The sequence below is a fragment of the Octopus bimaculoides genome, chromosome 6 (assembly GCF_001194135.2).
Source record: "Octopus bimaculoides isolate UCB-OBI-ISO-001 chromosome 6, ASM119413v2, whole genome shotgun sequence".
NCBI classification, from domain to species: domain Eukaryota; kingdom Metazoa; phylum Mollusca; class Cephalopoda; order Octopoda; family Octopodidae; genus Octopus; species Octopus bimaculoides.
Window position 1 is genome coordinate 11,618,322 of NC_068986.1, and position 13,105 is coordinate 11,631,426.

At 39.5% G+C, this 13,105-nt stretch overlaps 1 protein-coding gene across 1 annotated transcript in view; it reads right to left on the minus strand.

Annotated features, from left to right (window-relative positions):
* Positions 1–13,105, minus strand: part of LOC106880527 (uncharacterized) — a 35,584-nt gene that overhangs the window by 7,700 nt on the left and 14,779 nt on the right. The window contains exon 3 of the mRNA XM_014930502.2: positions 4,828–5,049. Coding sequence (XP_014785988.1) covers positions 4,828–5,049 — 222 coding nt within the window. The remainder of the gene's footprint in view (positions 1–4,827; positions 5,050–13,105) is intronic.

Consider the following 13,105-nt stretch of genomic DNA (forward strand, 5'->3'; position numbering starts at 1 on the left):
TCTTTATTTATTTATTCCATCTTTTTAGCTTTTACTTGTTTCAGTCATTAGACTATGGCCATGCTGGGGCACCAAACAAATTGATCCCAGTACTTATTATTTTTAAAGCCTGATACTTATTCTGTCAGTCTGTTTTGCTGAACCACTAAGTTACACACCAACACCAAGTATCAAGCAGTGGTGGGAGACACACACACACACACAACAGGCTTCCTTCAATTTCGGGCTACTAAATCCACCTAGAAGGCTTTGGTTAGCCTGGGGCTATAGTAGAAGACATTTGCCCAAGGTGCCATGCAGTGGGACTGAACCCAGAACCATGTGGTAGGGAAGTAAGCTTCTTACCACACAGCCATGCCAGCATCTTCATATTCTGGCAACAAGGGTTGGATAGGTTTACAATTTCAGATATTTGTAATTATTAATGTAAAAAACTGATTTCTAACATTGGCACAAAGCCTATTTATAGAGAATGTTGACAGTTAATTGGATAGATTCCAATATATTACTGGTATTTATTTTTATCAACCAAGGAAGGATAAAAAACATTCCACTCCGTCACATTAGGATTTTCAAAGTCATCTTTTATGTTATCATCAGCTTTATTCTCAAGAGACATTCTTGGTATTGGTTCAAAGAGTTTGCCATACTGTCCCCACCACCTTCTGGTGTTACCTTCTCTGTGAGGCCACATTACCAGACCTGTCTGGACTCATTCTTCCAGGGTCTTCTTTGCCCTACCTCTGCTAGACACATTGCTGATTCTATATAAGCATGTAGTAGGTCTCCAGACTACGACAGAAACAGATGGAAGGTGTGTGTGTACATTCACACACCCACCCACTCATAGGGTAGCCATGTATCTTCTCTCCAGCCAGACCCCTGTTCTTGTCTCTCTATCATACTTCTCAACATCAGGGCACAAAGCCATCTCCCTCAGCAGAAGAGTCTTGTCTTGCAAGTTACTTGGTGACCTCACAGGTTTTGGTGCCACAACAAAGCACTCAATACTCTCTGTAAAGTGGTTGGTATCAGGGAAGGGCACCTAGCCATAGAAACCATGCTAAAACAGACACCTAGAGTTCAAAACAGTCTTCTCGTTCATCGGATCTTGTTGAAACATCCAACCCCTGCCCGCATGAAAGACAGATGATGATGATGATGATGAAACATATATTTTCAAAGAAGGCTTGAGGAAAATAAGGGGCCTACAAATTCAAAAGAAGTCAAGTGGCAGAAAGCTCAAAGGATTGATTATCATAAATTAGAGGAGAACAAAACAATGGTAGCAAGTTGCAGAGAGGAGCAGTCAGAGGAAAGAAGCTATTTGAATAAAAAAGACTTATGACTAACAGGAAGCTCAACAGAGAAATGATATGCCTGGGAAGATAAGCAGGTAACATGTTTAAAAGTCTTGACAGAAGACAGTAGACCGGAAAGTTCATCAGAGCAAAGACGACAAAAATATATTTCAATGAGCAGCCAAAGAGTCCAATCTAGGTGACCTAGCTATCTATCTATCTCATTGTTTAACATCCACCTTCCATGCTAGCATGGGTGGGAGAGATATATATATATATATATGGTGATACAAACAGGAAAATACAACCCAAAACATGAGTATGTATATATATATTATTAATATTTAGCAGAAGCAAGAGAGTGACTCAAGGACCAAGAGTTTCATGTGTTAGCACTTACATAACTCGTTACTGATTGTAGATATGTAACTAATTTTGTAAGTAGTTGAGTAAGTGTTAATGCATGAAACTGTTGGCTTTTGCTAAATATTATTAATATATATATATATATATATATATCATCATCATCATCATCATTGTTTAATGTCCATGCTGGTATGGGTTGGACGATTTGGCAGGAGCTGGCCAGACTCCAATTGTCCGTTTTGGCCTGGTTTCTACAGCTAGATGTCCTTCCTAATGCCAATCATTTTACAGAGTGTACTGGGTGCTTTTTATGTGCCACCGGCATGGGTGTGTTTCCATAGCACCAGCATGAGTGCATTTTATGTGGTACTGGCACTTCAAGTCAAAGACCTCTCAGCTGGGAGGGGTGGGCATGGCAGTAAAGGACATATAAAACTATGAATACTTTTCAAACGGAAAATAACATGCAAGAGCTGGTTCTTAGCTCTGGCTGCTGGATAGTTTTAAGCGAATGAAAGATGTTTTATCCTTGGGTATGACATAACCCTGTTCTATCACTGGTATCCAAACAGCTAAGTGAACTGAGATCACACAGAATTAAGATTACTATCCAATTATACAATGAAATGCCTGCTAAGGAATTGGTCAGCTGTAACCTGCATAAGGAATACAAAGTAAAAAAAGGAAATAGCTTCTAAGCACTGACGGACATTTACTAGATGCTGATCTGTCCTGATTAACATTCCCAGAGGATCTGATAGCTTACCTGTACTTCGCCCCCCTTTAGTCATCAACAAAATGCAATTAAAACTATCAAACTCACAAATGCTAGGCCTCACAGTCTTTGATATCTCATTCCTGGCAACTGTACAGGCACGTAAAAGCACCCACAACACTCTCATAGTGGTTGGCGTTAGGAAGGGTATCCAGCTGCAGAAACTCTGCCAGATCAGATTGGAGCCTGGTGCAGCCTTCTGGCTTGCCGGTCCTCAGTCAAATCGTCCAACCCATGCTAGCATGGAAGGCGGACGTTAAACGATGATGATATATATATATATATATATATATATATATATATATTTGGTGCCACGTAAAAAGCACCCATGCTGGCGGCACATAAAAAGCACCTGTGCTGGTGCCATAATAAAAGCACCCAGCATGCTCTGTAAAGTGGTTGGCATTAGAAAGGGTATTTCAACCATAGAAACCTTGCCAAAACAGATAATTGGAGCCAGCTCCTGTCAAACCATCCAAACCCTGACAATACGGAAAATGTACGTTAAATGGTGATGATGATGGGACATAATTTAATGCAAATAACTTTGCTAAAACTGCAATCTTAAAGCTAGGCTTTCTCTTCAGGGTCAGAAAAATATTTCGAAACCTGAAATATGATATCATAGAATCACACACACATGGTAGCTATGTATTTCCTCTACTATAAGACACCAGTTGCTATCCCTCTGTAATAGTTTAACATCCCCTCATCTGGCACAAAGCCACCTCCCTCAATAACTCTCCCCCTTTTACCTGAAGGATGTTTGTCTTGCAAATTACTTGGTGACCCCAACTGGTGCTGGTGCCACATAGAAAGCACTCAGTGCACTCTGTAAAGTTGCTTGTGTCAGGAAGGGCACACAGCCATAGAAACTATGTCAAAGCAGAGAGTGGAACTCAATGCAGTCCTCTGGCTCATCGGATCCTTTTCGGGTTTTGATTCTCTCAACAAAAGCATGAATATCACACACTCTCATCCCACTTCTTTCTTAAGCAAAAAATCAATTCTTTTAAATGTGATTGGATCTGGAGGTTCCATCTGTTTGAGCAACAGATTTACAGATAGACATGGCTGTGTGGTTAAGAAGGTCACTTTCTAACCATGTGCTTTGGGTTCAGTCCCACGGTGTGGCACCTTGAACAAGTGCTTTCTATTACAACCCAAGGCTGACCAAAGCCTTGTGAATGGATTTGGAAGAAGGAAACAGAAAAAAGCCAATCATTCCTATGCATGTATGTGGGTGAGTGTTTGTGTCTGTCTTAACACTGTCTGCTAATTGTTGCTAACTAGCTTCACCATCATACAAGTAACATCATTTGTTTGCAATCTTCCATGAAGACATGTCTGGCCACTGTGTTGTCCATGGTTAAAAGAAAAGAAAAAATGGTGGAAAATATTACCTTGCATGGAAAGAGGTGAGAGTTGGCAACAGAAAGAGCACCCAGCATTAGAAAATCCTGTCTCGACAAATTCTATCTGATCCATGCAAACATGGAAAAGTTGATGTAAGATGTTGACAATTCTACAGAAATCTGTAGTTTTAATGTAATTATCAGGTGGGCACAGTATGACTCTGTGTGTGTGTGTGTGTGTGTGTGTGTGTGTGTGTGTGTGTGTGTGCAAGACTGGTGAAGGTGAGGAGAGGGGGGATTACAAGTACAGACCAACCGATGGACTGAACTTGCAATCTGGTATACACAATTAAAGTGGCAACTTGCAAAATTAGTGAATGTTTTATTTGTTTTTCCCTAAATCAGATGCAACAAATTCTTGTCCAGGCATGAGGCCAGCTGTAGGTAAACACCATTTAAAAGGCTCAAAAGGGCTGAAATGCATCTGGTGTTCTTGCTGGCTGCTACTGAGACAAACAAATTTTCATTTCCCGCTTATATTAATTTGCATTTTTTTAACACTGCACATCCATAAGAGATGTTATCTCAGAACAAGTACAAGCAGTGACTGACCTATCTACAGTGTATATACATTAAGTATAATGCACAGATGGTTATTTTAATTAAATACTGCTTCAATTGCATGAACCAGATTTTTAATCAGCAAGGCAGGTATTCACAACATCAGTAGATGCTTATTACTTTAAGAGAAACAACAAATTCTTGTCTGAACATGTGGCTGACTGCAAGTATGATACATGATGGCTACTGTACTTGTTCGCCTACCTAATTTTATCGACAAAGTCTAAGTTGACCAGGGGATATAGCTGACACTTGCTTGGGCGACATGCAGCAAAATTGAGCCAAGAACCCTTCTGACTGGAAAGTGAACTTCTTAAACTACATAACCAATGCTCCCAATCTGTTAAAAGACAGACTGGAAGAAGAAAAAAAAAAACAAAAACAAGAAAACAAGAAAAGAGAAACCTACCTTTAGGTAGCTTCCTAACTGTGGGTAGACTCTGATGAGTGCAATGAATATTGATAGGGTACATTTGAAAGGAAACATTGTTTTCACAGCATGACTCACTTCTGGGAACCGAGCTATAGTGTAACCTTTCTCTTTTAAAGTAGTTTTCAGCTGCTCATTGGGTAAGGCACCATTTTCTGCCAGAATGGCTCCGATGATGTAGCGAGTTTTATTTGTGGATACCTGGAAAATATCAAAGGAGAATCAATATAAATAGCAGTTGATAAGGTGATTTGATTTGAGTTATAAACAAAACAGAGCCGAGTGCATTGAGATGGAAGAGAGAAATAGAGAAAGTAAAACTTGTTTGACGGCTCAGCTCGTAACTCTTGACTTCAAATCGGATGGAGGCTGATGATGATGTGTTTGGAAGCAGTGAGGGAGGAGAAGATGAGAAAACAAGTATTGATAAAATAACTAGTGATAATATACACGAGTTAATTCAACAAGAGCACACACAACAAGAGTACATATATGTTCCTTTAGAACAATAGAGTACATCTCCCTTCAAGTATGTCCAGTCAAACAGATGGGATGTTAGAGTCTGCTGAAAAATATGAGATGAGTTGTTAGAAAGATTATAATTTTTTCGAATTGATAACCTCATTATTTATAGATGAGCATTTGCCAGCTATTTCTAGGAGGTTAAGTGACCGAGTCAAGACTCCTTTGTTGGCTTGTGGTACTACTGGTTGTTGTTGTTGCTGTTGTTGTTTTGTCCCAAGTCAGACCTGATGGAGTAAATCTATCATTTATCAGGTTTCAGTCATTGGACTGCGGCCAAGATGGGGCCATGCTGGGACAGTGCCTTCAAATAGATCACAGTACTTATTTCTTTTTAAAACCTGATACTTAGTCCATAAGTGTCTTTTACCAAACTGTTAAGTCAAAGGGATGTAAACAAACCAACGCTGGCTGTCAAGCAGTGGTGGGGAACAAAGACATATACATAGACACAGATGCTTTCTCTATCTCTCTGAGGAAGTGCCACACCCTAACTGTAGAAGGAACCTGTAGAAGAGGTAAACCCAGGAAGACATGGGATGAAGTAGTGAAGCATGACCTTTGAACATTGGGCCTCACAGAGGCAATGGCAGGAGACCAGGACCTCTGGAGATATGCTGTGAGATTGCAGCCACACAAGTCCAGCCCTGTTAAGAATACCCCTGATGCATCGGGCGATATGATATGCTTGAGAAGACCTGTTGAGTCAAGTAAAACCAATATCGTAGCTGGAGCCGGTGCCCCTTACTGGCTCCTGTGCCAATGGCACGTAAAAAGCACCATCTGAACGTGGTTGATGCCAGGTCCGCCTGACTGGCTCCTGTGCCAGTGACACGCAAAAAGTACCAACCAATCGTGACCGATGCCAGCAACCCCTGACTGTAATAAGTAAGTACGATCCAGGGATCCAAGTGTAGGAAGTTAGTAAGCTTTGAGCATGTGTGCAGTTTGTATAGACGACAAAAGGTGGCTCGTAGCCTGTGCTTTACCAGGTCCATTCCTTACATACTAAGATATTAAATAGATATAACTGTTATTTACTTGACATACAAGTCCAATTAAAGAAAGACAACAATCACAGCTAAAAGAATACACAGAATAAAACACAGGAACAATAAATGATGATGATGATGATGTAAGGTCCACATGTACAGCACTATATATCTTGCAGGTATCAATACATTATGCCTGAAAATCAGAGGCATTCCCTACATGAAAGCAAGGCAAGCAACGGATATCTAGGAAATATAAATTTCATTCATTTTATGTCTGTTTTCCAACCTTTTGTTACCATATTTCTGTTGAAAGATTTTGCTACTGTTTTAACTATTTTGAAAATACTGACGAAATTAGAATAATTACTGTTGTAATTAAACTGGTGTTTGGAACAAAAATAAAAAAAAATGTTCATGGAAGAACTTAATTTAGATCACTTTAAAACAGGAAATTTGTGTCATAGAACAACGGACATCTCTGGCAAGTTAATATAAGGGTTAACCCTTTCGTTACCAGATTTCATTTGAAGCACACTGACCTGGTTTCAATTATTTTGAAAATAACAATGGAATAACTGTCATCATTAAGCTGGTGTTAATTATAATGAAATTTTGACAAACAAATTAGATTACTTTAAACAAAGTTTATATTATAGAACTACATGCAGTGGGGGACAGATCAGTATGAATAGGGTTAAATAAAAAAATTTTAAAGGTGGGGGTGGGGTTATTTCAGCAGAATGAACCATTTAGTGACACTTAGTTGAGAGACATTCATGTTGTGTTTATGAAGGACATTAAAAGATAACTCTTTTCACTCCAGAGAGGGAGATTAGGTCATGACTCCCCTTATCAACAGTTTATCTCTATTCTAATGATATTGTTTTGCTCACAAGGCCAACTTTAGAAGAGGAAAGGTGGTAAAGCTGATTGACTCAGCTTTAGTCAGTTGCTAGTAACACGGTGTACAAAGTAGTGCGGTGGATGCAGTCAAAAGGCTTGAGGGCAGAGGTTTCTGTCTCAGATCAAACCCCCATCAACTTCTTGAAGAGAGATGGAGAGAGGTGCTACTCTCTATTATATTTTAATCATAAATGAGTGAGAATGGGGGAATTTGTGTGGCTAAATGGGTTTACTCAAACTTTGCAGCTCCAGAATGGCTTGCAAGAGCTGGAGAACTGAGAGAAGGTATATGTACTTGATGTGTTGACAATCTGGAGTTGTTACATGGATGTATGGGATACTTAGAATCCCTTTGTATGATTCCTCCCCCCCCCCTGCTCATTTCTGGACCCCTTTCTGGTTGGTATTTTATTATTCTATTGTTATTGTTATTTATCATTGTGATTATTATTATAACTGACCTTCCTCCTTCTATCATCATCACCGTCTAACGTCCGTTTTCCATGTTGGCATGGGTTGGACGGTTTGACTGAGGGCTGGCAAGCCAGAAGGCTGCACCAGGCTCCAATCTGATTTGGCAGAGTTTCTACAGCTGGATGCCCTTCTTAATGCCAACAACGCTGAGAGTGGGTGCCTTTTACGTGCCACTAGCATGTCTGTTTTGGCTTGGTTTCTACAGCTGGATGCCCTTGCTAATGTCAAACACTTTACAGAATGTACTGGTTGCTTTGTATGTGACACTGGAATCGACAGGGTCACCAAGTACCTTGCATGACAGACCTCACTCATCTGGGAAGTGGTATTAAGTGGGTGTGTCTGTTTGCCAGTTGAGGGATTTAAGGGGACAGATATAGGTGTCTTGTAGAGTAGACACATGGATACCCCAGTTGGAAAACAAAAGAGAGTGAGCTGGAGAGTGAGATAAAGGGAGTGATAATGTGAGAGATGAAGGTAGGGATGTGTTGGGGATGGGGGGGAAGGGACATTGGGAGTGGTGAGAGTATAGAGGCTCGGTGAGGTGACCATAGCAAATGATGGAGAGAAATACAGGAAAGGTTGGGGGAGGGCGTGAGGATTGCAGCTGACATGTAAAGGTATTGAGGGTGACAGCAAGCAAATAAGGAGTTAATGATGGAGAGCAGCAGAGGGAGGGGAGAGAAGGTGCAGAAAGGAAGTGATTGGTGGAGACAGTAGGCGGGGAGGGGGGGTAGTAAATGTAACTGAGATCGATATAGATGCGTGTGTGCAGGAATGCGAATATAGATATTATGTAGTAATGTATTTTGTGTGTTATGATTTATATGTCCTCTGCACCACACCTATAGTTCTGTATTTAACATTCCTGTTTCCTTCACAACCACATCACCGTTGTCATGACCCAGTTACAAACTGCAATAGCCTATAAAACTCAGCTAGAATATACAGTGTCTGTCTATATAATACGGTTTGTGTTTGCGTGTTTCTAATAAATTATGTTAAAACCATAACGAACAGTATTATCATCTGCAATTAACGACAAATTTAGGAATAATTTAGTTAAAAATGAATTTTTAAAAGATGACTCACTCTAGAAAGCTTAGAAAAGCATTCAGAACATTAAAAAAAAAATCTAATCCAACAAAAACAAAACAAAACTCAGTAAATGAAATCAAAACAAACAGAGAAAATCATTTTTTCAGTTATTTGTTTTTTATGGTTCTTTATATGAAAATAACCAGCTGGTTGTTATAGTGGAAAATTTTCTTTTGAAATTCCTATGAATCCTTCATTGAACTATAAATACAGCAAGTTGTTATAGGGAAGATTACAGAAACTAGCACCACCAGAAAATGAAGTTTATTTTTAAAATTTTGCTGTCTCTTTTATACGGTTCTTTATAGGGAAGCGAAAAACTGGTTGCTAAAGCAAATATTATAACAAGACTAACTTACAAATTTGTTGATGTCTGCCTATAACTTGTTCAGAACATTACAAGGAGGTTAACTTGAACATATCATCACCATCATCATCATCATTTCATGTATTTGTTTCATGTTGGCATTAGTCGGATGTTTCAACAAGTTCAACATAAGCACAGGCAAAGCTGTGTCATAAAAAAAGTTTGCTTCCAAACCACATGGTTCTGGTTTCAATCCCACTGCATGACACCTTGGGCAAGTGTCTTCTACTATAATCTCGGGCCGACCAAATCCTTGAGAGTGGATCTGGTATGATCTTTGAACTTTGGGTCTCACAGCAGCCATGACCAGTGACTGAGACCTTTGACGATATGCTGTGCTTGAGAAGACTCGTCAAGTCAAGTGAAATTGTAGTCATGGCCGATGCTGGGGTCACATAACTGGCACCTGTGCCAATGGCACATAAATAGCACCTTTTGAGCATTGGTCAAACCATCCAACCCATGCCAGCATGGACAACAGACGTATGATGATGATGATGATGATGTGTCTGTCCGTGTTTGTCCCCTGCCACAGCTTGACAACCAGTGTAGGTGTGTTTACATCCCTGTAAATTAGCAGTTCAGCAAAAGAGATCAATAGAATAAATACTAAGCTTAACAAAAAAAGATAAGTGCTGGAGTGATTTGTTCAACTAAAGACTTTTCAAGGCAGTGCTCCAGTATGGCCACAGTCTAATGACTAAAACAAGTAAAAGATGAAAGAAGTTCCTGTTGCACCCCAAGGTCTGCTTGATGTTCTTCCAAATGCCAGCAACTTTTACAACAAAGCACTGGGTCCTTTCTTATTGGAGCACCAGCGCTAGGGAGGGTCACCATGCAACCTGCCAGACTAAGAAACTCTGACCGAGGGGGATTATGAGAGACAGAGAGAGAGAGAGAGTTTCATGCTAGGTGATGAGAGATGAAGAGAGAGGAGGAGGAGCCAGAACAGGTTCCGGGTTCAGTCCCACTGCAATGACACCTTAGGTTCCCCCTATGGCATTTGTTGCCATAGGGAGAGCTACATGAAATATATTGTAGCAGTAGCTAAATAGTTGAATGATCTCCCTTGCAAGAAAGATCATAGAGTAACCTCCCTTCCCTATGTTTCTTGAAGCATCTGTGTTATGAGACGTGATTCTTAATTATACAAGAAGCTTAGCGTTTCTCTTGGAAGTTTCTAGAATAATTAAGAATCACATCTCATGACATATGTTGAGAAATTTAGGTAGCTACATTATAATAAATTACAACATATAATAGATTAAGATACAACTGCAGCATGGAAGGTGTTTATAAGCCATTTAAAAACACGAACAAATCGCGGTCTCAAAGTGACGAAAATATTTCGACAAATTAAATGTTGAAGTGAATCTAACAGTTTTTGTGTGTTTTTAAATGGCTTATAAACACCTTCCATGCTGCAATTGTTTTTGTTTCAGCACACAATCTCAGATCAGGTCACTTGCTATGCAAGTACATCTCTGTAATATATTTAGATCATATATAATAAAAAAAGAATATTTATAAACAGAGCAAGATGCGTGACAAATGAAAAACACATAATTGTATGAATCTAAACATACTTTGGACCAGGAATCGTTGGATTAGAAACTGTAAGTCACACCTGGCACATGGACTTTATTTAATATCTTAAATCTATTAACCAGACATGCACAAAGAGTTGAATGAAATACAAGTGTGTGAAACCATATTTAATATGTTTGTGTAGACTCAGGAGTGGAAAGACCTTTTGTTGTCTGAAGAGGAAATTCTCCTCAAAGACCATGATCATTTTAACATCTGCTTTTCTGTCCATTCAGACAGTTTTTTTAGTGAGATTTTCTACAACTGGATACTCTGCCTGTCACCTGTTCCCAACTAAGTTAATATTTTCTCCAAACCAGAAAATCCATTTGCAGAATATTGGAAATGAAGGACACTGCTTGTATAACAGTGACACTCATTTACGACTACCACGAGAGACACAAACACACACATATACATATATACATATATATATACACACACACACACACACACATGGTGAGCTACCTTCCAGTTTTTGTTTACCAAATCCACTTACAAGACTTTGGTTAGTCCAGGCCTATAATAGAAGACGCCCAAGGAGCCACACAGTGAGACTGAACTCAAAACCACATGGCTCAGAAGTGAACTTCTTAATTACACAGCTGCATCATCACAATGTGTGTGAAACACATTACTGTGCTATAGAAATATCAATGGACTACAGGACGTGTTTCTACCTCGTTACACTTCGTCAGCTAGAGACACTGAATCAGTCATGAGAATTTTCTGCCGAAACTATTTCCACCGTAAGTTTTTTTCTTACATCTGTGTGTACATGAACATGTTAAATATGATTGTACACACCTATGTCTTAAATTTAGTTTAGGCTGTTTGAATAACGAACCAAAAACTTATTTCAAATGTTTATTTTCATGTGTGTGAAGGAAGCAGTGCATTAATAAGTTTATGAAAAAATAAAAAATTATAAGCACAGGCGTGGCTGCGTGGTAAGAAGCTTGCTCCCAGCCACATGGTTCTGGTTTCAGTCCCACAGCATGGCACCTTGGGCAAGTCTCTTCTACTATAGTCTCAAGCTGACCAAAGTCCTGTGAGTGGTTCTGGCAGATGGAAAAATGAAAGAAGTGTGTGTGTGTGTGTGTCCCCCTACCCACTGCTTAACAATCGGTGTTGGTGTGTTTATGCCCCTGTAAGCTAGCAGTTCAGCAAAAGAGACTGATAGAACAAGTACCAGGCTTAAAAAAAAAAAAATCAAATACTGGGGTTGATTTGCTTTACTAAAACCCTTCAAGGTGGTGCCCCAGCATGACCACAGTCCAATGACTGAAACCAGAAAAAGATAAAAGATAGATGCAAGCATGGCTGTGTGGTTAAATAGATCATTGGGGTTCAGTCTCACTGTACAGCCATTGTGGATTTGGAAAATGGAAACTGTGTGGAAGCCTGTCGTGTGTATGTGCTCTCTCCCCACCACTTCTTGATAACTGGTGTTTGTTTGTTTATATCCCCATAACTTAGCAGTTTTAGCAGAAGAGGCTAATAGAATCAATATCAGGCTTAATAAAGTAAGTACTGGGTGCAGATCAACGACCGATAATAGTGAAAAGAAAGACAAACGAGGATTACGTGAGAGATGACTATTAGCAACCCAATTATTTATAGAGCAATTCATGAAAAGACAATGGATCAATGCAAAACAACCACAACATCTCTCACTTCTTGCAACAAATGCCTAACACAAGATATTGTCCTTCTCTTTGTTTCTGCAACATATGTCAGATAGGCAGCAACTTATTGCAACGTGTAATTATACTGAAAAACGATTTTCAGTGAGAAGAGCTTGTTTTATGTCTATTAAAAAACAGAAAGAACAAACCTACAGAAATCATTGATTGCCTTTTTGCACACATGTGACCTTCTTAGCTGGTCTAAGATGGAAGACTGGGATAAAAAGAAATAAAGACATGAAACGGATTACAGAATTTGGGATTGCTTTGATCCTGCCCTCCAGATATTGTTCATGATATTTTTGTAAGTGTAGGCATGGCTGTGTGGTAAGAAGTTTGCTTCCCAACCACATGGTTCCAAGTTCAGTCCTACTGCATGGCACCCTGGGCAAGTGTCTGCTATTAGAGCCTTGGGCTGACCAAAGCCTTGTGAGTAGATTTGGTAGATAGAAACTGAAAGAAGCCCATTATATATATATATATATTTGAGTTTGTCTGTGCTTGTCCCCCCACCCCATCGCTTGACAACCAATGTTGGCATGTTTACAACCCCGTAACTTAGTGGTTTGGCAAAAGAGGCCAATAGAATAAGTACTAGGCTTACAAAGAATAAGTCCTGGAGA